This window comes from Magallana gigas, chromosome 10 (assembly GCF_963853765.1).
Source record: "Magallana gigas chromosome 10, xbMagGiga1.1, whole genome shotgun sequence".
NCBI lineage: Eukaryota > Metazoa > Mollusca > Bivalvia > Ostreida > Ostreidae > Magallana > Magallana gigas.
In genome coordinates this window covers 28,941,677-28,969,654 of record NC_088862.1, presented here as the reverse complement: position 1 = coordinate 28,969,654, position 27,978 = coordinate 28,941,677, and the positions used below count along the sequence as shown (strand labels likewise).

The window sequence follows — 27,978 nt, the reverse complement described above, 5'->3', positions numbered from 1 at the left end:
CACACGAAATGTTTCTTACATGGAGTTCACACACTTTTTTGGTGTAGTAGCAATCTTCAGGGTCAGTAACAAACATATATTCTTTCTTTTTTTATCCACAATTCAACAATGCAATCATCTGATAATGAATTGTTGTTTTGAGGTGAAATTCATTACCACTGACATCTACCTCGTTGATCTATGTGTGTGCAGACATAGAATGAACTTGCAGCATTGGCAGTAATTATACAGGCCTATATAGATTTACAGTAACAGAAAGAGACAGGTTCTTATGTTAATTTCACCATTAAGGGAATTTGGGGCAGTAGAAATTTGATAATTAGTGCATAATTACTCCATGGGTATATATTCTTGATGTGATGTCATTAAAAATAAAATGGGCAAAATTCACCCTCTGCCATGCCAATGAAATGTCAATTTTTAAGAAATGGGCAAAATTCACCGACTGCATGTCTCATGCAGATGCTACCACACTTAGGTCGACCTGTCATCTTTCTCCCCCCTCGGTCAACCATTTATTACAGCTGACATGCATGGATGTGAAATCTTACTGAATGGATTTTAAAGAAGCACGTTTTTTTTTGTGTGTCAATTTGAGTTTTCATTTTTTGTCGTTATAAAAGATAATAAATTTTTCCTCCCATACAGCATCTGCCATATAAAATAACTAGAATTGTAGTGTGTAAATTTTACTAAGCTCTAAATTAGTCCATTTATCATTTACTTAAATTAAAGCAGTAAGACCATGCATGCAGCTGCAATATTCAAAGTCATAAATTTTTATGTGTAAAATAATTCACAACTTTTAAGACCCCAAAAAACACTGGTTTACATAAGCTTTAATTAATATATGTGTTGAAAGAAAGAAAGTTTTAAAATGCTCCAATTGAATAAAGTTCTCATTTTTGTTGCTCTATACAAAAATTATCTATAAACCCTTCAATTTTGTTACACTCAATTACTTGAAACTCGTGGCCCATGTGTTAATAGTATTTATTTTGTAGCCGTTAAGTTAGATTTTGCTCATTTATTTCTTGTTTTATGTGCATTATAATTCAGTACATTGGCCTGTTTATTTGATGATAGAAATCTTCTGGTTTGGAAAAAGTGCGCAAAAATTTATAATTTTATTGCGACCAAGATGCAAGATGTACAGTCGCGTGCCATAAATGAGTTCGCAAAATGGCCGCCGTAACAAAGTTTTTTTCTGTAAGGTAGATTTAAAAAAGATATAAAAGCCTATTTTCTACAATTACCAGAATTAAAAAATCGTCTAATGATTATACAACTTTCTTTCTGCCTTCGCCGATGTTAGTTTTTGAGTTATTCCCCTTTGGTAAACAATTATCGTCTGCAAACCAACATGGCACCAAACCGGAGAAAAAATAGGGGAAAGCAGAAACAAATTGTCATAAAGATGTCAGATGTTGGATTTTTAATGTCTTAAACTGGAAGGATGATCGGAATATACAGCAAAAACTGTGAGGTAAAGTTTTAAAATACTAAAGACCGGAGTAATGCCAAAATCGTAACTCGAAGTAAAAGTTGTTGAAAAAGGGCACCCCTAGATGACCGAATGCCGTTTTAGAGTCCCAAGAAATAACAGAAAACATGCTTTTAAGAACCAAAAAGCTTGATTTCCTGCAAGATCAGAGTCTATTGTGTTGAATAAAACCGTAATCAGACTGCTTCTCAACAGTCGTTGTTCGTCACTTTACAAATTGTCGATAGTTTGTCAAAAAAGAGATAACACGAATTCTATGTCCAATTAAATCGTAAATGAACACAATATCAACACAATTTTGAGCGTACATAATGTTCAGACATTAATTTCATTAAACCATAGCAAAAGTATTGATTACACAAGTACAAAGGTCACAAAATGAAACCCGAATTTTTCGTGACCTAGGAAGAGTTGTTGTTTACATTTCGGGTAGTCTCCCTTTTTATTCAATACAAAGCCTGTACATCGCTAAACCAATAAAATTCTATGATTATTTCACTACCAAGGATATAATACAAAGTATTATATATGTCTGATTAGTCATTTTTACTTTGTTGTTAGAAATTGTTGGTCCAAAAAATTCAGGTGATGACGAGACCTAAGTAAACGTCGGCCATTTTGCGAACTCATTTATGGCCAACTACTGTATATCCACTCAGTTTAAACCTCTACAGCAAATTACTTTGAACTGTTAAGAGGTCTGCTACTTATATATACGGGGTTGTAAGGATAGCAGAGTTGAAAGAGGAATATGGCATGCAATGCCATTTACGAGTAGTGTTCAGCTTTAAATTATATATTTTCCATGTTAGATAAATCATTCTTCAAGTCGATATTTTGTTTTAGTCACGTTTATCGTTATCATATTGGAACAAATAGGAAGCATTAAAATCTTACAGTGCATATGCATCCATTTTTATCAATGCTCTGGCATATAGTTTTTTTGTCATAAAAATTCTAAACCACAAAAAAGCTGCTGCATTCACATTACAGCAAAATTTTGCACTTTATCAATTCAGGAAGGATTTTGATTTTATATTCAACAAAATGTATTAACAATACATCATGGGATATCAACTGGATTGTGAAAATCGATCTTTGATCAGTATCATGTTGCAATAAAAATTCTAAACCACAAAAAAGCTGCTGCATTAACATTACAGCAAAATTTTGCACCTTATCAATTCACGAAGGATTTTGATTTTATATTCAACAAATTGTATTAACAATACATCATGGGATACTAACTGGATGGTTACAACTGATCTTTGATCAGTATGTTGTCAAATTTAACTCCAACATTTGCTTGATTCAGCAAGAGGTGTATGATATTATAACTTTTGAGAAAATCTTACATTAATTAACTGTCAACTCAACATAATAACACTGAAATTTTGTGAGTGCATAGAACTAGAAAAAGTCTACCAAACAAAACAATCCTCATGATTTTCAACAACCAAAACTTAAGAAAGAATAAAATACAGATTTTTTGCAGTATATACGTACAGTCTAAGAGAATATTGGTCAATACAGGGTTAAATACAGTTGAACTTCGGTATCTCGAACATCGATATCTCAAATACAATGGATATGTCGAAGTGATTTTAAATCCCAAACATTTAAACTTTAAGTATTTTACCCTTGATATCTCGAATACTCGGATATCTTGAAGTTTTTAGTATGAGATAATGAGGTTTGACTGTATATGCAAGCTGTTCTGTAGCTTAAGGAGACATGAAGCGTTCCCTTTAATTGACAGATTATTTCTTATTTATTTGCATTTAAACCTGTAAATGCCCAAAAATTCAGGGCACTTTACCAGGCTATTTTTTTAATTATAATATTTTGAATATAATCTATTATAAAATGCAAAATGCTATTGAATGCCTATAAACAAAGTCATAGTATATATTTTCAATAGACTTATGCAAAACATTACCTCAAGAGACAGTATTTATTTTGAGAAAGCGTAAAAAATTATCACAGAAACGATCACAAGCTGTTGCCTACTTGGAGTTATTATTGCATATTTACTATTTTGGATAAAATGTCTGGGTCTTACATATAAGGACAATTGTTATGCACTCGAGGTAAAAATTTTTTTATAAATTTATAATATCAGCTTCAACATTAAGGTCAGACGCGACCTATCTTCCATTTTTTCTATTTTTCCCTATCTCCACAATGTGAAGATTTCCAATTAATAATTTTATAATCATATTTTAATGTTATATGAATCTTCTTTTTATTTAGATAAAAAGGGTTCAATTGAAAATGTATAGTATGGGTTTATTTATAAGCATTAAAATACATTTTGCATGCTATTTTAAGAAAAATTTGAAATATTCTAGCTCCAAAAAGAATCTGGTAATGTACCAGCTGAATTTTTGGGAATTAACAGGTTTAAATGTTAATAAAATATCAAGGAAAATTATATAAAATTGAGGAACGTCTCGTGTGTCCTTAATTAAGTTATCAAAGCAGTATAATCATACAACAATCATCCATTGTTAGATCATGTGTTGATCAACAGCTGATATAGACCACATTCAAGTGAATTTCTAAAGGAGGCTGGAATGTCAACAAATTAAAACCATTCAGATCTACCTAAAAAATTTAAAATTTTAACTTTAAAATTAACTTTTAATAAATTCATGCACACAATGATCTCAACAGAGGCTTTCAGTCGTCATACTGTAAATTCCTTATATAACGCAAGTATTGAATTCCGTGATGCCGCTGTTTTGTATCAAATTGCAAGGAATCTACAGTACACAGTAATACAACACCTGGAGAGTGGTCACCCACCTTTACAGCCTTCGCAACTGAGAGCATTGTAGTGGTATCCCGAGGCCCGGTCCCCACAGATCCGACACAGCTCCTCCTCGATGCTCTTGCCGGGAACGCCCGCCCCCTTCTTCTTCTTGTCGTTTATGGTACTGGTGACCATCCTGTCTGACTGACCATACTGGTAGTCCCCCTCCCCGGGGATGTACGGGCCAGAGGGGCTCAGGACCATATTGTCTAGGGAGGTTTGAGGGTCAGGGTGAGGGTCGTCATGAAGTACTGCAAAAAAAATAAAAATATTACCCAGAATTCAAATTATGGTGAAATTTGTGCAGGAACAGAATAAGGCAGTGGATATACACGTGTAGAAGATTGTGTGTAAAGCATTATGTATCTAAGAATATTATATGATGTTGATATGTACATTTATTTTAATTTTTTTCGATACATTCATTTCTGTCATCAAAAGTCTAATGAAATGACCATCATAAAGCACTGGGGAAAAAACCCCAGAATTATAATTTTGGTGAAAGTTGCAAGGCAAAGAACAGCGCTTCGAGCAGTAAAGATAGAAAAATGTCAACATCTCCACTGCACTTCTTTACTTAACATTCATTGCTCTCATCAAAAAGTAGTTGAAGCTGCTGAGCTGTGAACTTCAATACAGTAACCATGCCAAGCAAATAACTTGGAGGAATGTTAACATGGAGCAATAACAACTATTACCGCTGTACCTGCACCAACACTTTAACTATGATGCACTTCTGAACAATTGTACGGAACATGCCTGCAGGGTGTACTATAGCACAGTGGTGTTAATACAACAGTATATGTTTTAACAGTGTGGTCTTGGGGGAATCCACATCTTTTATCAGTCACTGACAGGTACAAAACTTTCTCAATAAACTATATGTGACAATTAACTTTAAATGTTCTAGATACATGTATACCCATTTACTGGTGTATAAATTTAGTTTCTTAATCTGCAGAGAGAGAGAGAGAGAGAGAGAGAGAGAGAGAGAGAGAGAGCTCTTTCTCTCTCTCTCTCTCTGCTCTCCAATATAAATCTTGAAATCTAAAGTACTAATATTTTTAATCATCAGTTTTTAACCTTCTATCCTGATTTCTTTTTTATCAGATCAGATACCATGAATCTCAAACCATATTAGTTGAAAAAAAAAATCAATCATAAATTGTTTGCCAGCTTCAAAAGCTAATTATGGTTCGCTATCTTGATTTGACATACTTTCTTTCGAAATAAGTAATAGCATAAACTATCATGTAACTTGATGTTTTTCCTTTCACAGTGCCGTTGTTCTTATCTCTACAGTACAATTAAGTTAAAGCAGCAGCTTTAAACGCTGTACAAGTCCTGAGTTTAAGATGGGCAGCTGTCAAATTTATAACATTTTTTCCCCTTTTAATATAAAAAATTAAAATGAATTTTATGATCAATTTTCACACAATGTGGAAAATAACCAAAAAACACTTACATTTTAAATATGTTTTACTTTCATCCGCAGGGATTTCTCAAATAGATACATTACATCTAATTCAGATAATGGCACAGTGATTTAAACCAAAAAATTTACTCTTTTTTGACAAATTCTTAGTTTTAATCACATTTGAAAATCGAAATCAAATAAATCCTCATTTAAGTCTTTCTAAGCACAGTCTTAAAGCACAATCGGTTGATTAGTCATATACAGCAACAAAATAAGGCAATCGGTTTCCATAGAAATATAAACTTGAATGAAAACTGCATAACAGATCACATTGCAATTGCACCGAATATCAAATGAATTTCCTTGTCTTAACGGATGTCATCTTGGATAAAACATTCGGAATCGTTCATACTTACACAGTGCACAACGACGATGAACAGAGTTTTTTTAAGGTTAAGATTTACAGTCCGAGGGAAAGACAATTATACCACGTGTTCTTTAAGGAAGCTATTGTGTCACATAAATTCTCATTTTCATTCCACTATTGTGGTCTTACACTAATGGCTCCTACTCTCAGTAATACATGTTATAAATAATTAAAAACGCATACATTCAAGGGAATAATGTGACAGTAAGCTAGCATTTTAAGATATATGCACACCTTTTTCATATTTCATTCTTTAATGGATTTCTCATGAGAATTTTTCAGTTTTCAATTTTGGGGCTTTGATTTTTACGATACAAGAAAACCATCAAACTGTCACAAAAACATTTTCACATCCCACTCTTGCATAAAAATTCAACTGTTTGGAAGAAAGTGAAAAATGAAAATTTTAAGGAGAAATACAATTCTCTCTCTCTCTCTCTCTCTCTCTCTCTCTCTCTCTCTCAAAATGCAGATAATTGATAATTAAGCAACTGATGAAACACAGCTGTAACATTTGGGAGAGTGTGGATATATACCATACAAACTGCTGACCATTACAAATTACATGTGCAAATGTTGCTGACTGTGACCCAATGGTCATTCTTCACTGTAGGTATTTCATGTACACTGCTGTTATACAGAACCTATAGTTTCATGCAATTCTTGAGAAGTCTACAAATTCATTCAAATGCATAATCTGGGAAGCTGGGGATTTTATATATATACATTGACCTTATATAACCAAATTTTATTTTATTTAAAAAAAAAAGATGCTGGTATTGAATTCAAATTATAATATATGTGTCCATACCGCCTTTTTTTATAAAGACAAAACTAAATCTACTATGCAGTTTACCAACTTTAGTTACGTGAAATTGAATAACCTCCTTTAAATAATTTCAATAGCTTTGAGCAAGCAGAGCTCTAGTATATGTTACATCATATCATACATGCATAGAAGGTTTATCTGTTCTCTAACAGAATCTGTTCTCAAATTTCAACAGTATCTCAAATGTGAAACATTAGTTTACGAATTCAGAAGTGAATTCTATTAATAAACGTGGCTCCAATACTGAATCATACAGAGAAAGGTTTCTCAATCATATGCACAGGTATTAAAATTTGACGACTAATCCACAGGTTTTAATTTCGTTGTTTTTTATTGCCATATGATGACTGCCAGTCGTCACTATAAATCATTGGCTGTTGCAATTGGGTTTTTTTACTAGTGAATAACAAGATAACAAAATTTTATATATGTACTTCACTGGTCAAACTGAGAACAACAGGATTGTTTCTATCGACCTCTATAATGTTTCTCCATGTTTATAATGTTTCTCCATGTTTATAATGTTTCTCCATGTTCTAGCTAAATATTTTATCCCCAAAATAACTAAAACAATTTTTTTTTAATAATAGCTATAGAAAATATTCATAACTAGACAAAATATTGAGATGGTGACCATCTCAAAGGGCCCCACTTAAATAATGGACAATAGGATAAAAAAAATTTGAGAGAATTTGCTTTGACCTTGATCTATAACTTATAAAATTTTCCAGCTGGCATAGAACTTCTAATTCAATATGACCTTGACCCTTTACATACAAACTTCATTCAAGATCACTGCACACCCTTTGACAATAGACACTCTGTGAGTGAAGTATTAGCTAGATTGGATCAAGGGGAGATAAGATATTTCCCTGACAAGGATTTTATATCATTCTGTTTTGACCTTAACCTTAGACCTAAAAACATGGTTCAAGGTCACTGGACACCCTTTACCCAAAGGCACTCTGTGGGTGAGGTATGAGCCAGATTAGGCCAAGGTGAGAGAAACTATGCTCCAGACAAGCCATCTCAGACAGACAGATAGAAGAAAGGATGGAAAGACGGACGGAAAGACTTATATATAATCACCATCATGCGCCCACAGAGCAGGGCCCTAAATAATACTTGACAATCATGATTTTTATCTGCAAAGTTATGAATATATGCATAGATATGGAAAATCTTACAAAAATAAATTAACTGTGCACATTTAATTATCAAATTGTCTAAGGAAAACAGAATAATTCCAAGTTTCCATGTGTAAATGCAAAATATATTAATACAGTAATTGATTGTCATAATAAATAAGTTTATGGCCGTGTATATAGATACATACAGTTCAGCGTTTTTAACCCCCCATCTTCCACTAACTTTACAAGTAATACACACATTAAACTAAAACCTCAAGGCATGCAAAATGCATGGTGGCTTTTAAGGGTTTTGGGAGTTTTTTTTGGCTCTTTTTGCTTTAGCTAATGTTTCTTTGCATTTCTTACATTCCCTCATTTTATCTGACATATATTTCTAGCATAAACCTGCACTCATGAAGTCAGCAACTTAATAATGTGTCTTGGCAAATGTTTTTTTTCTCTACAGAAAATGAGAATTAGCTGAGTGGTTAAACTGAAGACAGAAATACACATTGCATGCATATAATTAAGAATTGAAATTAAAAAAAAAAACAAATGAACATTATCAATTGTGCGAATTCATGCACTGATAAATCAATTTTGAGGACACTTTCTAAATATCAACTGCTTGACGGACAAGGTCATATGACAGTCAGTTGTTCACAGAGCCCACCAGAAATAGGTATCAGAGATATGCAAATTCAAATGTCTTAAAAATGATCAATCTGATAACACTCAATGCATTTATGACTTTCATTTGAATATTTCTTTAAAAAAATTTGTTCAAGAACATGTTAACTTAAAACACCATTATCACAGCATTAATCCCCCTCTCTCCTAACTAAACTGTCTTTGTGTCTAATAGTAGTGAGCCCTTCCGTAATTAACCATGCCCTTCTCTTTTGCAAATTATAGCCCCAACCATACACAGATCTTCAGATCCAAGAGAAGGGGGGGGTGTTTGTCTGGAGGGTTGAGATAGTTACCCCCCCCCCCCCCCCACCTGAAAATACATCATGAAATTACAAAAAAATGGCCTTCCAGGACAAGCCCTTGCAAACAAATTTATTCCTCTAAATCCTCTTCCCCCAAACATTTCTAGACATGTGCATGCCTTCTTGTTCCAAAAACCCCGATGCACCTACTTTATAGAGCACATGTACTTTGCCTATTGATTTTCACTTCAGACTCTTATTACAGGACTTGTAATGACAAGTACCTAATATTCATTAATATATTATCTAAATTTACCACGTATCATGCTTGTAGAGGTGAAATATTCATATCAGTTTCCTGGCTGCGGAAGCAAATTGTAAGATATGGAATGTCCTAATTCATTCAAAGATTCATTGAGTGAGACAATAATACATTTAAGTATTGGAGTGTATGATCTTATTTTAAGCAAAAAATACATTCACAAATTAACGATTTTCAGACTGATCAATCACATTTGAAAATACTGTCACTTTTAAATTCCTAATTGAATGCGAGAAAATATATATCATATTTTATATAATATAAATATATAAATTAATATATAATATTTATAATATCAATATAATGTTCAGTTTTATTAGAAACTTAAAATTATTAATCAAACAGATCATAATTTACTTATTTTTTTTTGGGGGGGGGGGGAGCAAGATATGTCATCAATTTATATGAAAAACTTGTGTATTTTTCTGCAAAAAAATTGTCGAAGATTGAGAAATCCAAGGTGAGATTTCCCAAAGTAAAAAAATCGATTTAACATCACTGTAAACCTACTTTTATAGCGGACCACCTCAATTCTTGATTCATCAATGTAAAAAATGCCATTGTAAAATAAAATGTATTGAAAAAATATTTAAGAGGGATTAAAATTTGCTTAACGAGCCTAAATAAATTTATGTTAGATCAAGTAACATCATAAATCTTAATCAATTAATAGTAAAGTCCTAAACCCTTCAATTTGAATTTAGTTGCGAACACTTAAAATTCAAGCCCAATATTGCAAAGTTTTTATGCCATGCATTGACGTATAGTTAAAAAAAAGATTTTATAACCCATAAAAAGCAAATGTCTGAAGTATTAACATACTGTCAATAGCAATTGCATTACCAATTTTAAAACAAACAAAATCTTAATTTGACTTTATATATTCAAGCACTTAAATTCCTGCATGAGTACAATTCAATTAATGATCCCCTATTGACAATTCATATCTAAATACATTAGGGTACAAAAATTATTCAATTTAATTCAATGTAAATATGTTTATTTCCTATGCAGCTTTTAACAGCTAGGAGATTTGATTGGCTAACAAGCCGGGTGCAAATTTCCGTACACCCACCTTGAGCTGGAGGCAAAAAAAAAAAACGAAACATCACAATGCATTAGATGTGACATCAGAAAGCGTTGAATGCGTAAATTGCATATTTTGAAAGTGTAATACACCGTTGATAAGACAAAGGAAAGAGATATATTTGGTTTACACAGGAAATAAATTCGTTATCCAGGTCCAAACAAGGGTGTACTGAGAATATTTACCTCGGTTTATAATCCATACACCATTCAGGATATGGAGGAACACAACCCAGGGTAAATCCCCGTACACCCTTGATTGAACCTGAATATCTTATAATAATTTACCAAAAATGCTTTTCTAACCTGATCCTTTCAAATTTAAGGTTCAGTTAAATTGTTCAACCCAAAAATATCAAAACGAAATTGTTCAATGCATTAAGAAGATTGGGTGGTCAACAATATAACCATCAGATCGCTCTTATATAAGCTTTTCAAAACGATTTTTTAGCTGAAGCTATTAATTAGCACGTGAAAATTCAAAATATTTTAACTTAAAAATTTGAATTTACATGATGATTTTTTGTATATTGTAATCATTAGTTTTCTGAGTAATTATTCTGCTAGTTTACTCCGACACATTACCTACTGAAAGCATGCAAGCCTGTGCATACATATTCACACTTATTTTGGAGATTATGCAGTTGCAAAAGTAAACAGTCATTTTAAATTTGTACCAGCTTGACTGATACAGAAGAGCAAATTCAGACCAGTTATCAAACATATTTATGAAATGTGCATACAAAGCAGTTAAATTGAAGAAACATAGGAACATATTTTTCAACCATATCTCCATCCTTATGCAATCCTGGGCCTTTTCACAGAAAGCCTCAGAAAAAGCAATTATTTCGCCACCAATATGCAAAATCATATATGTGGCTTTGTTGGACGGAATAATAACCAAGGTTTTTACACCAAAAGCCTAAGACAAAATGTATTACGAATTGTCTAATCATACTGTATCATTTATCTTTAGAGGTAGAAAATATTTACACATAGTATGGGTCAAGTATAATGACTTACTGTCAGTCAGTAGAATTAAGGGGTAGAGTATATGTTCCCTTCAGAGGGGGGTGGTGTGGCGTGGGGATGGGGTGGTGGGGGGGGGGTCAATATGGTCCAAACTTACCTATATTAAGAGTAGCTTTAAAGTATACATTATGTACCATTTTCATTTACAGATAACTATATAATAACATTAAGAGGTCAGATTATTCTCTTTTGAGAAGTGGACAGGCATAGCCTACATCCACTTCCTGGATGTTCGCTATGCCTCAGTCCACTTCTCAAAAATGACTAGGGTCAGATATTTTACCTTCAGCATGTTCAGCAGGGGTGATTGCTACTCAGGGTGTGTATGCTATTCCCTTAAGTGTTTGGGAGGGGGAGCCTACAGGGTCTAAAGTGATTTAAAGTAGGGGTAGCGTTACCTTTAGCAGTGGGGGGTTGTTACCTTTAGCAGTGTCACCTTTAGCAGTGGGGGGTTGTAACTTTAGCAGTGGGGGGTAGTGTTACCTTTAGCAGTGGGGGTTAGTGTTACCTTTAGCAGTGGGAAGTAGGGGTAGCGTTACCTTTAGCAGTGGGGGGTAGCGTTACCTTTAGCAGTGGGGGGTTTCTCCAGTTCTGTATCAGAATCAGCATTGAACCATACCATTCCTCAACAGAGAAAATTCTGGCTTAATTCTCATCAGAGTGAAAAAAACAGTTTCGGTTTTCGACGGCACAGGCTCTAATCCCATTCAAAGTGATTATTTATGTAAATCCTTGTTTTTACATGTTCTAAGAATCCGTGTAATCTTTGGGAGATCCTTTATAAATATATATAAATGAGCGTATATATATCCATGTATATATCTGTCACATTTTGTCAAGATTCCTGTATCTTATGAAACCCACACGTACATCTGAATTATAAAGGCAGTATAAATTGGCTCTCAATACCAATACACTAGAAGATTAATTCCAATATATCTTAAACGAAAATTCTCTTGGTACTGAAATACGACACAATGAAACGTTGTCAACTATATATACACCATCGTACAGTATATCCATCATCCATTGCAATAATTAAGAGAAGAGAGAGGTAAGATCAGCCTTGAAAATAATAGACTCCCTGTATTAATTAACTTTCAACTTAGTGACGTACAGTCTGACTAGTCTTATACAGGTGGGCTAGCTTATTAACATGAAATGAGGTAGAAAATTATAATCACCAGGACAAGAACAGATTTATATTATTGTCTGACTATAATACAGTGTACAGCACCGGTAATAAATCCATCAGTGATACACTATATATCCCAGCTTTTAAATAGGAATGGACTGTCACAGTTCCACTTGGACGAATGTCAACAAGTTATGTAAAGAAACTTTATTTAAAAGTCTCAGGCGAATGACATGTAGTAGAAATCATAGCATCAAAAAATACACGACAGAAATCCCAGAGTTTATGACTCCCAATGCTAATCTCCTCACTGTACAAAATGCGTCAATTCCCCAGCAGATATCAATAAGAGATCACAGTGCGATAACAATAGAAAAAAATAATCCAACCACCATCACTCAGTAAAAAAACAGGCTGTCTCCTTTAAGCACTTGGTCGAACCTGCCGATCACATTAAAATTCATTTCTCTGAGAGTATTGGGCAGAGGAAAGAGCAGGAGAATATAGGAATAAAACAAATGTTAAGTCTGAAATCAATTCCTGGTTCAATATCTCCTAGATCATTAGCTGGTCGCCAGAGCTGTGGCATGGAGCAGCATGTTTAACACATTGCACTTTATTTGGCCTGCTTCTACGGTGTGAAGGCCGGGTCAACACTGTTTATAAATAGAACGCTGAGAAGGAAGCAAGGGGCCTCAGGTAGGGGGAATGGAGTAACAGAGAAAAGTCCCATCTCCCCTGAAATTGGAAGGGGGGGGGGGGAGTGTGGGGTTGGTATTTGATCAGTTTGTTTACATTTCAAATTAAAACCCCCTACCTTTAACAAAAATGTGGAAGAGGGCTGAGGACATGTATGTAGGTATGGGGAATATAGAATCTTTTCTAATTTTATAAGCTCATACCTCATCCCCACCCAGCCCCACCTTCCCCCCCCCCCCCACCCCAAAAAAAATACCATCCAAAAAAATGTAGAAGTGGTAGAGGTGTTGTTTGGGTTACGTTGGAGTAAGGATTTGTTTGCCACCCTCCAAAAAAATATATGTAGGAGTGGGCTAGGATGAAGACCAAATAGCTTCATTAATTCTGAAAAACTAGAAGAGTTAATTGATCCTGATTCAACCCCCCCCCCCCCCCAAAACAAACAAAAAATTGAAGAGGACAGGTGGGTTTGTGAGGGATGGTCAGACCTGGTCATTTAACTTTGTCTTAATTATTAGACTATTGATGTAATAATCTAAACTGCATGTATCATAATTAGCTTGAATTAAAAAAATTAAATTAATAAAAGGAGAAAATTCATTTAATTAAAAAAAAATCAATGTTTAGATTAAAATTTTCCATGTTCCAAATATTTATGCTCCATGCAGTTTTTTATTCTAAACAGCTTGATTCAAACTGAACTGGATGGTGCATCATTTCAGTAGCTTAAAGGTTCAGCAAAAGTATGTCTACATTATAATTAGGAAATTATACAACTTAGAAACATTGGAGAACAGGATTAAAGGTAATTAAACCATAATCCCCAATGGATACAAAGGAAAAATCTTTTTTAAAAATGTACGAGGCTCCGAACAAACTTTAAATTGGCTACATAAATAAATGCACTTTTTTAAACAAAAAAGGATGATCATTAATTCATTGATTTGTCCCCTAAGGTAGATCGAATAATTGCAGCTACTGTTGTTATTTGCCAATGGGAAATGGTACATGATTTCTGTCCTTAAAATATTAATCTCGAGTTAAAAAATAATGCAAGCTAGTGTAAAATGAGATCAAATAGATAAGAAGCACTATTATTTTTTTTTTCAGAAAGATTTCTAGAACAACATCAATATTACAAATGAATAGAAACGGCAATATTTTCAAAAGGTCAACCTTTCTCCCAATATACATCGTGATTCACCTGTAACGTCCAGAGCATCATGACCCATTTACCTTGACTTTGTAACCGCAAATCATGCAACCAAGTTTGACGTCTGTCCAGCAAAGGATTCTTAAGATCTAGATCAATTGGTTTTACCTGGCTAAGGGGCATAAAAAATATGCAGGCTGCCTTTTTATTTTCTCATCAAAAAAATTATTTGGATTGAAATTAATAAATGATAAGTGTTTCATAAATATAAATGATTAGTGTTTGGAAGAAGAGAGTTATCCCTCTTTGAATGTGCTATCTCTCTCTCTCCTCTCTCTCCTCTCTCTCTCTCAAAATTCAAAGAAATACTAAAAAATTATTTTTGTGAATCAAAAATAAACCAAATAAAATGATCAGTCAATTGATCAATGCATATAGAGCTATATTAGTTCTATTTATACTGCATGTCTAACAATGATAGCGCTATGTGAGAGGGCCTGGCCCAAATGTGCAGGCCATCTAAGAGATTAAATTAATATAAATATCATTAGCCAGACATCATTTGAACTGCGTTATAGTATTATAATTTTTATTATTTTAGTTAACAGGTGCTCTGCTTTGTTTGGACTTTTTTTCTGTCCCTCAAAATAATCCCTCAAAGCTTGAGTCCCAGAGAAATAAGACCCTTTTCTAACCTAGTGCCCATGAATTTTCCAGAAATAAACTCTTAAGCTATTTATCATATGCAGCTGCTCAAATTTGGCGATGAAAATAGTTTCCGAATGGGTTAAATCATCATTGATCGTGTGGGACCAGTGTTCGTGGCTTTCGTGGGTAACAACTTCCTACGAATTTACATCCCCACGATTGTACATACAAGCATTTGCTTCATAAATATCAAAATTGTCCCGATTACATAACCAACAAAATAACACCATGAACCCTGAAATTTTGGCTACCCAGGAACATTTTCCACCACGAATAAATTTGATTCCACAATATATTCATGGCTAGCGAATCCACAGAAAAGTTTGATTTTGTACAAAAAAAATTGAACTTTTCAAATTGTATAGCTTTTCAAAAAAAATAAACTTACTCTTACCCATGATGAATTAATATTGGGATGAATCTATATATAGATCAGGATACTAACGATGTATGATTTTGGGAATTAATTTAAACTTAACAAATATTACTTCCCAATGATGGGCAATTACTTGGATGGATCTATAGATCTGGATACTGTACATTCCTTATTTTTACGCGAGTATTTAATTCCACAATTTAACACTTTTCCATCAAATCGCGAGAACATAAAATTCTGAATTTAAAAGGTAATTTCCTGTAGTTTTCATGTCTGAAAAAGCGAGATTTTAAAATTTGACGGATGTGCTTCTTGCAATTTTATGTCAATATTTATTCCTCGCGTTTAATCAGGAATCAACAGTACTGTCTGTGCAAGGCATATGTGTGAATGAAATCAAAAATTAAATTACTTACTCTTCCCCATGATGGGCGAGTATCGGGATGGATCTATAAATAGATCTGGATACTGCCCATGCATGTTATAGGGGTGAATAGGATGTTGGTACGCCACGATTGCAGACATAGGGATCTCAGCTTCATGTTATCCTTGACACAAGAAAGGGAAGGTCAAGGTCAAACACCTTTCACTTTTTTCTTCCTCAAATGATGTCATAAGAAATCTACAATATACAAATGAAGACCAAAATATAAACTTTATCTATTTTTAAAAAAATAAATCACTTCAGTTTTCAAAAAGATACTGAAATTTAGAAGAAATTTCTAACTTCAGATTTATGCCAATTTTGATTTAAAAGCTAAAATAATATTGATCATTAAAATGAACAAATAATTGAAAATTTCCACAGATGCAACAGAGAAATTTGCTTTAAAAGTTCATTTCATTAACTCACAAAGTATATTTAAGCTATAAAACTTTTAACATATTGTTACTGCCAAAAAAAAAAATATATATATACATTAAATTTCTACTTTATCTATACATCTAAAACCTATCTAAACACCATGTTCCATGGAAATTTTTTATATGTTTTAAATTCTTAAATTTTTTATTTGCAATTTTCTTTAGATCAAAAAATATCTAGAGGTTTGTTAAAAAAAAAAAAAGTCAAACATAGCAAAATTTCTAAAGCCATATTTTTTTTTACCAAAATTTCAAGCAATACAAATATTTTAACAGTTCCAGAATTTATCTGTTCCTTTAACAATTATTCACACAAATATCATTTAGCATCTTCAACAGATATATACATACATTCTCACCTGTTAAGGAACATAACCACAATTACGACACAATTTTAAAACAAACTACAGGTAAGAAAAGCTCAGTGAAGAATTTGCCAGATAGACTAGACGATGAATTTTTATAGTTTACTTCTCCCCATAAACAGATGATGATTCAGTCCAATTTTCAAATGTGTAAATTGCATAAAGACAATGATATATAAATTGGTAATGAAATATACCCAAAGATTCAATGACCTTTCAGACAGCTCAGAACAACTCAAAGCCACACGTGGCTCATAATTGTTATTCCAGGCTTCTCGATTGATTCACTACATGTAATATGTAAGTAAAGTCTATTTCCTGTAAATTCATACTATTATGATGTCATAATTAAATTTGATGTCACAACTTAATTCCACTCAATAGTTCTATGGGAACGTGTTCGATGTTAAGGGTCCTCCACACACCTGGGAAAAGTTCTGCCTACAAGCCCATTTTTCTATATTACAGATTTTTAGCATTTGTTTGACTTGAAAATGACATAAAAAATCTCACTTTTGGGGGGAAAAAATCAACTTTTTAAATTTTACCGCTGTTCATGAAAATAAAAACCCCTGCAGTATTCGAACTCGGGACCTGCAAATTGGTAGACTGAAGGAACACCCACAGCGCCACAGAGATAGACAAACAAAGAACTGTATTTGGTATGGGCAAATATCTGCACCCAGTTTTAACCAATTTCTAAGTAGTGTCGTATGAAAATCAAATCTTCATAAATCATATTGTACAGAGGATGCCTATCACTTTAATCTTGATTTTAGTGATCATTGCTCAGTCGCTGTTTATTTATGACGTCACCTAATTGAACAAAGTCCCACAATTTTGCAAACAAATGAAAATATTGTAATTTTTTCTTTATATTTTGCATTAGGAAGTATAGAGCGCAGGTCTGCTCAAGTACGATGTTAAGATTTGTTTTTCTTTATGTAAATATACACATCATATTAAAAACTGGTACTTGAGTAAGCCTGCGCTCGATGTTTCCCAGTCGAAAAACCCTCGGAAAACACCCATATTTTGCTACAAAACATAAATTTATCAAAATAAGACAATCTACATGATGTCATTTCTACATTATGACGTCACTATGGTGACAACCTTTTACGCACTTATTTCCAATATGATTTCAACTATATTCCACCTTATTTTTAAAGTTTTTTAAGAATTAAACTTAAATTTTGGGGGCGAAAAATGCATAATACTGCACAAAGTCCTTTTGGTGGTATTAACTGTTTCACAATGCGCTAAATTCGCCATGTTGTGGCATACTGTCATAAAAAGTAGAAGTCACAGGGTGTTGAGGATCCCTAATGGTGATTTCTATTTTCACAGTTTTTAAAATCGTTTATTTTCTTTACAATATACAGGCAGTCACAAAGGAGGCTGGATGGTCAGCTATTTAGCCATCAGATCTTTTTGAAATTTTAAGATAAATAAATGATTTTTTTAAGCTACAAACTATTATTTAGTAAAGAAAAGATTCATATATTTTAGCGTTAAAGTTTGTACATTTTCCTTTACCTTAAGTTTATACAGAGCTCTTCTTAATAAGGAGAATAATGTAGTCTAAAAATGGCCACGATCATCTACCCCTTTAATACTCATGAGTGATACTGTAAACCACCTTTCATTCACGGCGACTTCATTCCGCAATTTCCTGGAGGTAAACTGGATCGCGACGACTAATATTCGCGACTAAGCCTAATATCCAGACCCATGTTGTGATAAGAATTAAACGACAAGGGCTGGTTTTCGGTGAGAAATATTCGCTACAAAAAGGCTCTTGCGAACCTCGCGAAAATTTCTTACACGCAAATAAAAGTTGGTTTACAGTATTGAATTTAACATTATAATCAACTACCTGAATGCAGATATCTTTATTAAGCATTTCAAAAAACAGATTTGTGCAAGACCTATATTATAATAATTTGTTTTAAACTGGACAGAAAAATAAATATCCATGTCAATCGTAAGGTTGTTTCAAATTGATAATTATATAACCTCTTAATATATTAATATCTGCGACTATTTGTAATGTGTATTACAAATACGTATTAATATCATAAGAATTCAAAGAGTCTGGCGGGGTCAACATATTTATACCCTTTAGAGATCTACCTAAACTTTTAGCTACAATTTATTAAACTATATTAACTCTCATTTTTAAAAATAAAATTTCCATAAATATTAATCTTAGATCTAAAAGTTCGATACTTTCTTAAACAGAGCTTGATGATTCTCTTCTTATCATTAATGGTCTAAATTAATTAATTAATTGATTCTAAAAATGGTCACAACCTTTTACCCGTCTTTAACTTTGATGTTCAAGAACAGAAAAATTAAAAATGGAGCATTATGGGTCCAAATTTTAAGACACCGTACATATATACTCAAATACTTGAAAGTACTCAATAATCAAACACTATTCCATTTCTATAAGGTCATTAATTTGACAATTGGGTTTTGTACATTCTAACGCTTAAGATTGCTTTATAAAGAGCCTCATCACAAGAAGAGGAAGAACATACTTGAGATATAAGGCGATGAAAATTAATATCAAATACATGCAAACGAGAGATATCTGAATGGGAATATTAATCTGCACAGGCATGCAAATTTTCTATTCACAGCCCACATGTGATCTCCATTCCCTCTAGAGAAATCGGCCTTCCTGACCTATCGCTGAACTTTTATAAGCTATATTTACCTATCCAAGCATGAAGGAACAAGAATTGATAACAACAAACATATCATAACTTCATAATAACTCAAAAAAAATTAACCAAAAAAAATATTGCTATTTATGAAAGGTTTGTTGTTTTCATTAAATTTTTCTTAATGTTAGAGAAGTTATTTTTTATTTACATTAATTTGCAACTCTGGCATATTTTTTTTAAAGGGGGGGGGGGGGGGGGAATGAATTCATTGATCACTTATCTCTGATTTCACAAATACTCTTTCATGAATGAAAATCAAAGTACTAAAGATGATCATGGGAGTTAATGATTACAAATCTTCAAATGTATTTCTATCAGTCAATTATTATAAATCATTGTAACAGTTACTTAAATCTAAAAAGTCCAAATCTTTTAAATACTTTTCATATCAAATAGTCAAAAAAATTAAAATATCATGCCATGCTTTTCCAAGAAAAAATGATTTACAATGTCTTATAGCACTGAATTTTCAAAATTTATCAATCTAGGAATGCTGAATTTGACAAATATCACCAACCCATTTCATTTCCTTAAAACTTTAAATAAGAACAAATTAAAGTGAACAATCTTCGAGTTATCTCTCTTCATTGAAGGGTTCAATTTGTACCTTAATATGGATTATGATTGTATGTAACACACATCCACACACGTGGTATCCGGCCACATGTTAACAACCAAAGACTGAGGTGTGTAAATGGTTCACACACACACTCCAATGTACACAAAAATATACTGTGTTTTGTCAATATTTGTGTCAGAGCACCAATGTTCATAAATTTTGCAAGTGAAAATCACTGCTAAGGCTTTATGGGACACCTGTCATTATTAATGTTGATATAAGTACATTATAATCAATATGTTCAAACCAAGCCGTTTTCAAGAATTTTCAAATTTTGCAGTATATATATATGACAATCGAATAGGTTGTAAAATTAATTGGCGAGGTAAAATTTCTAAAATCCCAAGCGGGATTTGAACTCACAACTAACAGATTCAAGTAGTTAAATATTACATGCTCTTAACCCATTGCACTACATTAGGTTGGGTAACAATATTGTTAAAAAAAGAAATAATAAAATTATACTCAATTTTATTGTTCATTTCTATAGGAAGTACTTCACAGTATGGAGGTGTCCCATACCACCTTATGGATACGTAGATTTGTATTTATTTATCATCCATAAATGATAAGTAATCAGAATTTGCACTAAAATGTACATGTGGTCATATTTCATATATTTCATGAAGTGACATTTACCAACACAGTCTGAATGCCCTTACATTCTAAGTACCCTTTCTCTCATTGCATGGAGCTTTCTCATATGTAATGATTTCAGATCAGGACAGATAAGCACTAAATTTTATAGCTAAAACAATTTGCGCTGCCCCCATCCCCCCCCCCCCCCCCCCACCTCCCCTTTCCCCGAAAAAAGTAATATTTATAAATATATAAAATAAACTTGTCAATAGTAAGCCATTGTTACGGCCAAATTTGTCTTCCGATAAATCAGCACTAGGTGATGATAAAGGATAAACAAGATTTTATTGTTGACAACACCTGAAAGATGAGTATATCTATGTTCATCATAACATATTTACCTGCTAGCACAAGGCGTGCCTTCATATTTCCTTGTAAACCCATTTTTCTGTCAGGAATATGTCCAATAAATAATATACCTACAGCTTGCTTTATCATTGCAAGAGAAAATGATGAAAGCGATCCAATAGGAAATATATAACTATCTAATCCATGCAAAAAAGGCATTGGAAAGTAAAATTCCTCAAGGCAGTGACTGAAAAATGCACATATTCTCCCTTTTCTTCAAAATATGGTGAGAAAAATTATAGATGCCCTAAAAGCTCTCTTTCTTGCTCACAAATTTTTACACAGTATATATACAAATAGCTGTAATAAGCCTATAAACTTATGAAAGCTAAACAACTTATGAGGGCTAAAGGTGTATAAAAAAAAATATAGAGAAGACCTCCACCAGCAAACAAACAAAAACAACTGTCAATCAAGGGGATCATGTGAGTGAGTCAGTATATTTCTGCTTTTTAAATGGCTGTGTACCTAAAAATAACCCCTCTTTGTATATCGGTAGGCTGTTGACCTCTCGTTGACCAGACTAAGGCGATTTTTTTTTTACGGAACAACTCCTACATGGTGAGTTGGCCATATCCCAGAGTTCATCTGCCTAAGCACATGTACTAGATGCCATGATAATTCAAAAGGCAGAAGAATTTGGAGAGTTGTTTTTGGGGGTTTTTTTCTGGGAAATTTTTCTTCCAGGCAGAAATTTTCAAATTCAGTTTTGCTTAGAAGAAAGGATGCTATTCTTTTTAAGTTCTTCAATTTTTTCTTTATTCTTTCTTTGATACACCTAACATCTTCTACACAAGAGGTTATATGTTGTACATGATATGATCTGAAAGCTTTTCAACTGCATTTAACAATTAGGTAAAAGTTTTCTTTCAATTGTGACATATTTATGCTATCATTACCAAATTAAGGAAAAAATAAATAAAAATCCTTAAGTTCAGGAGCACACAACAATCCTATGTCCTTAAGATTCCTCTACAAGATTTTTCAATTTGTCTCCCAATATCTATAAACGCGCATCCTATTCTTTCTCGCAGGCGCTCTGCTTCACCGATTTTTATTTCCTTGAAACAAGAAAATGCGAGAGAATTATGAGAAGTGGGGGAGATCCTTGAGCAAGCAGGATGTCGACTGAACCATGAATGGGCTACAATGTATCGACTCCTCCCCAAGGTTCCTCCAAGGTCACCAGACAGGCCTCACTTGAAGTTCGCACAGGCGGAAAAAATTTTTATCGGTGTTTTAACTTCTCAAGGAACTGGGTGAAATAGAGGTAGTCTTTCATGCTCACCCAATTTTTGTTCTTAAATTCAAAGTTCTAGAAGAACCAGGTGAATTAAGAGCTATGAAAGCTTCTAATCCATATACACATCTAATTTATCTTTCCTAAATTAAAAAGTGTTTTAACATGGTATGGGACATCTATCAATAGTAAAGTGGATTAAAGTATATTATTAATAGAATACTTTCACCAGTTTAGAATTTTTTTAATTTTACAATATTTAACCAAAAATTATGTTTTAAAAATTGTAAAATTCCTCGCGGGATTGGAACTTATAATGACGTACAGATTTGTAGTGTAACCCTCTAATCCACTCAGCTACACTGCTAGGTGACGATTTTGGGAAAGAAACTTTTTTTTAAAGATTACACTTGATTTCATTGTTTATTTCGATAAATAGCAAGTCACAACATGGAAGTGTTTCATACCACATTTAAACTTCTGGAAGAGCCTGAGGTAAAATGAGCAATTGTCCTTCAAAACAACCCTGAATTTATTCCCTAAATTTATGGGCGTTTTTACTTCCGGAAGAGTCAGGTGAAATAGATCCAGGCTCTCATCATCACTAAATTTTAGCTTCTTGAAGAAAACTGCTATTCATATTCAGCCAATTTTCATTGAATTCCTAAATAAGTCCACTTTAATAATGTAGTCAACGAAACCACAGTGAATGTATTGACATCCAAAATTAGTCACAACCTCTTTAGTCACATTTGATGCAAAGCAAAAATTGATGAATCACAAAATAGTCAGCCATTTCAATCACACTCTTTGCAATCAATGTAGTCCTAATCCATGCAGTCCCACCTATTATGTTATGAGAACCACTTTAGTCACTCCCAATGCAGTGGATGTAGTCACAATCAATTTAGTCACATTCTATGTCATCAAACCACTTAAGTCACACTAAATAGTCACAATCAATGTAGTCACAGACAATACACTGACAGACTTAATGTTGTTACAATGAATGTAGTCATCACTATTTTAGTCTATTAGTCAAACTCAATGAAGACACAGCCTAAATTCATTGTAGGGATGGGCCTTATATAGTTGCAGCCCATATTGGCACATCCAATATAGTCAAAATCAATGAATGTCAGACACACTCGATAAAAACAAGAATGTTTATAAGTTGCAACCAATGTGGTCACACTCAATTTAGCTATAGCCAATACAGTAACATCCACAATAGTCATATAATGAAGTCAAATCCAATATAGTCATAAACAATATAGTCATAGCCAATACAGTAAAATTCCAATATAGTCAAAGCTAATACAGTAACATTTGAAATAGTCATACAATGAGGTCACATCCAATATGGTCATTGACAATATAGTCAGAGCCAATACTGTAAAATTCCAATATAGTCAAAGCCAATACAGTAACATCTGATATAGTCATAGACAATTTGCAGTAACATCCAATATTAAGTCATACTCATTTAACGTTTTCACACTTTATAGCCAATACAAATTACTTCCAATATTACCATAGACAATGTAGTCCCACCCAATATAGTCATACTTCTTGTGTAGGCACATCCAATGTTGTCACAGCCATGATAGTAACCACAGTCAATGCAGTCATATTAGTCACAACCAATGTAGTTACACCGTTCAATGTCAAGCCACTATTATCCCACCTGTCTTATTCAATCAAACTCATTATGTAACAACACTCCCAGCAGTCACACCTGATGGTAGTCACACCTAATATAGTCATATCCAATCCAGTATTAGACAACAATCACACCTTTAATGTAGTCACATCCAATGTAGTCTTAGACAACAGCCACACATAATGTAGTCATATCCAGTATAGTCTTAGACAACACTCAAACTTAATGTAGTTATATCCAATGTAGTCTAAGACAACAGTCATACCTAATATAGTCAAATCCAATGTAGTCTTAAACAACAGTCAAACTTAATGAAGTCATATCCAATGTAGTCTTAGACAACAATCACACTTAATGTATTTATATCCAATGTAATCTTAGAAAACAGTCAACCCTAATAGTCATAACCAATGCAGTCTTAGCCAACAGTCACACTTAATGTATTTATATCCAATGTAATCTTAGCCAACAGTCACATCTAGTATAGCCATATCCAATGTAGTCTTAGACAACAGTCACACCTAATATAGTCAAGTCCATTTCAGTATTAGACAACAGTCAAACCTTAAATGTAGTCATATCCAATGTAGTCAAATAGACAACAGTCACACCTAATATAGTCATATTCATTGTAGTCTTAGACAACAGTCACACCTCATATAGTCAAATCAATTGTAGTCTTAGACAACAGTCACACCTGATATAGTCAAATCAATTGTAGTCTTAGACAACAGTCACACCTAATGCAGTCATACCCAATGTAGTCTTAGACAACAGTCAAACAATCAATTCTTGTACACTATACTTTAATGTTTCAAAGGTAATAATTGAAATTCATGTCTATCCAGAAGTCATTGTTTTCTACCCTAAATTTAATCCTAAAGTATGTTTTGGAGAGAGAGAGAGAGAGAGAGAGAGAGAGAGAGAGAGAGAGAGAGAGAGAATGGGAATATAAATCTTTCATTCTAGATTTCTGTACCAGCTATCGTCATTAATGCAGTGAGAAAAGGACAACAAATCAATCAAGGAGAAAAGCTTACTGATTTCATCAATATTTATTGAGCAATTATTTCCTGTGAAATTCATTGCTGAGATGATCAACAAAAACAAATGGAAGATTTCCGACACTATAGATTGTATCTTTTTACTGCATGGAGCAGAATTTCTACAAAAGCTACAATTGTCCTGGAAACTGAACAGTAATGAATTTCAAGAAAAAAGATTACCAGAGATATTTCAATTACGACCATGTCTCTATGAAAAATTAACCACTTTTTTCATAAATATCTATGAGAAACTTTCCTTTGCAAAAGTTAAAAATAATTGGCCAAGGGCTTAAAAGGCAGATAATAGGCAAATGACTCATGGAATGTAAAATTAAACCTACCAATATACGAATTCTGCCCAAATTCCTATTTTGTCCTACATGTAAATTACAAGAACTCTTATTAGCTGACCTTAATCTACATTATTAATAAGATCTTTACATGAGAACTTAATGCCCTTATGAATGTCCTTATCTCTATTGTATAAAAAAAATTAATATCCATTTGTTACATGAGAAATTTCACTGCATGTACAAATGGTGTAAAATTTGACCTTTCAAACTGTGAATTCTTATTAATTTTTGCTGAAAGCTAGTATATTCCAAACATTTGAGAAATACATGTACATACTCAAGGTTCTCAAGTAAATACAAGGATGACTAATATCTTCACAAAATTGAACTGCACTAGACAACCCTTGCTAAATCTAGTATCTTGCTTTATGAAATTAAAGGGCGCCTGTAAAGTGCGAAACGAAATCGAAACGAAACGAAACGAAACGAAATCAAACGAAACGAAACGAAACAAATCGAAACGAAACGAAACCAAAAATAGAAACGAAACGAAACGGAATTTAAACAAAACTAATATCAATTTTGACTACATAAAAGTGAAAATAAATTCATTGAAATAAATTTTTGAACCATATAATAAATACCTACATGTTTGTTTCAGATTGGCGCTGTAATTTTTAAGCCGATTATTCGAAATTTCACTTATTTACATAATTATATAATTTTTGCAAATTTCGGATAATCGGCTTAAAAATTTACAGCGCCAATCTGAAACATACAGGTAGTTATATTTTATGGTAAAAGGGGTAAAGAAAGTTTTAAAATACGTTTACAGTATAATCATCTTTATATTGCAAGTTAATTTTGTCAAATTACGACGTCCAAATTCATGCTATACATATTATAACAATTCTTATTATATGTTAGAAGCTGGTAACCAACCAGTATGCTCTAAATCACATTGTATTCGATCGTTTCGTTTTTACAATATTTCAAATCGACAGAAAGAAAATTGATGCTAGAATGTCCCCTTTAGTATCATCCTCATATCTCTATCTCTCTCTTTCTTTCTTTCTCTCTCTCTCCCAAACTTGCGTATATACTTTGCTATGTGATGTCGCTGATAAGTTTTAAGGCATCTCTCTCTCTCTCTCTCTCTCTCTCTCTCTCTCTCTCTCTCTCTCTCTCAAAACGTCTGAATATCTTTTTAATCATTTAATGAAACAAATTAGAAACATTAAAAGGTATAGGAATGTACATCACTTATTTACATAATTATATAATTTTTGCAAATTTCGGATAATCGGCTTAAAAATTTACAGCGCCAATCTGAAACGTACAGGTAGTTATATTTTATGATTCAAAAATTTATTTCAATGAATTTATTTTCACTATTATGTAGTCAAAATTGATATTAGTTTTGTTTAAATTCCGTTTCGTTTCGTTTCGATTTTTGATTTCGTTTCGTTTGATTTCGTTTCGTTTCGATTGATTTCGTTTCGTTTCGTTTCATTTCGTTTCGTTTCGTTTCGATTTCGTTTCGCGCTTTACAGGCGCCCGAAATTAAAACATAATTTCAGTTCTTGCCATTTTTTTCTCACTTTGATACAAAATAGCAGAATTTCCAATTATTTTAAGTACTGTAGATTCCTTATTTTACACAAGTACTTTCTTTAAGACAAGATTCAACAGTTTTGCATCAAATTGCAAGACTGTAAAATTGCGATCACAAAATTTTATGCTAGTTTAGTTTACATGTCTGAAAATCAAAGCAAGATTTTAAAACCGCAGGATGCGCTTCTCCCGATTTTTTGTGGATATTAATTCCTCGCATTTTAAATTAGGAATCACGACTATAGTACTAATACAGTAAATCTTGTGTAAAAAAAAAAAAGGGAATCCTAACACTGTGCTTCTACTCATTAGGTCAGTTAATTAATTTCTTAGGCGGGCTGGATGCAGGTTTTGGCCATTTTCATCCTATATCAATTTCCTTTACACAAAGAGGTCTATATAAAAATAATGAAAAAATATTTTGATCTTTTCTTTACTAAAAACTATAGTAAAACATGGTTATAGTGAACACGCTTATAATGAATTGACGCTTACAGCGAAGTGATTTCCATTCATCATGACTATATTATATGTTGTTAACTTGACAGATATAACAAATTATGCTTATAATGAAGCAAAATCGCCCGTCCCTGGCACTTCATTATAACCTTGTTATACTGTAATTTATAATGGCCAAAATGATCATATGTAAAATTTCAGGGCAGATCTTATGGGTAATTTGTTCACTATCTCTGCAACTTCTCTACAGATCCCCCATGACTTATACAACACAACTAGCTGCATCTCATGCCGTATCTGTGACATACTCAACCTCAATATCAATTTACCTAATTTATACTTTCAGTTTCCTTTTAATGATACTGGCAAAAATTTCCAAAGACTTCAGGTCCTCATCTGTTGCATTTTGCACTCATTTTGCACTCCATATGGAATCATTACAAGTAACAATTTGTTAGCATGTTAATACATGTACCATGAATTATAATTTTTTGGTTCAATAAAAGGTAGGTTTTTGGTCTTATT

The 27,978-nt window shown here is 32.9% G+C and overlaps 1 protein-coding gene across 5 annotated transcripts in view; it reads right to left on the bottom strand.

The window, feature by feature from the left end:
- LOC105320474 (ecdysone receptor) overlaps positions 1–27,978 on the bottom strand; it is a 63,462-nt gene that overhangs the window by 13,827 nt on the left and 21,657 nt on the right. For 3 of the 5 annotated variants that reach the window (XM_066073015.1, XM_011418413.4, XM_011418412.4), the window contains 2 exons: positions 15,985–16,190; positions 4,313–4,570 (listed from right to left, as the gene is read on the bottom strand). In XM_066073015.1, coding sequence (XP_065929087.1) covers positions 4,313–4,570; positions 15,985–16,093 — 367 coding nt within the window. In that variant the 5' untranslated portion in view covers positions 16,094–16,190. Of the gene's footprint in view, positions 1–4,312; positions 4,571–12,061; positions 13,266–15,984; positions 16,191–21,131; positions 21,282–27,978 lie in introns of those variants that run through there. The other 2 variants (XM_011418414.4, XM_011418416.4) reach the window with 2 other exon arrangements.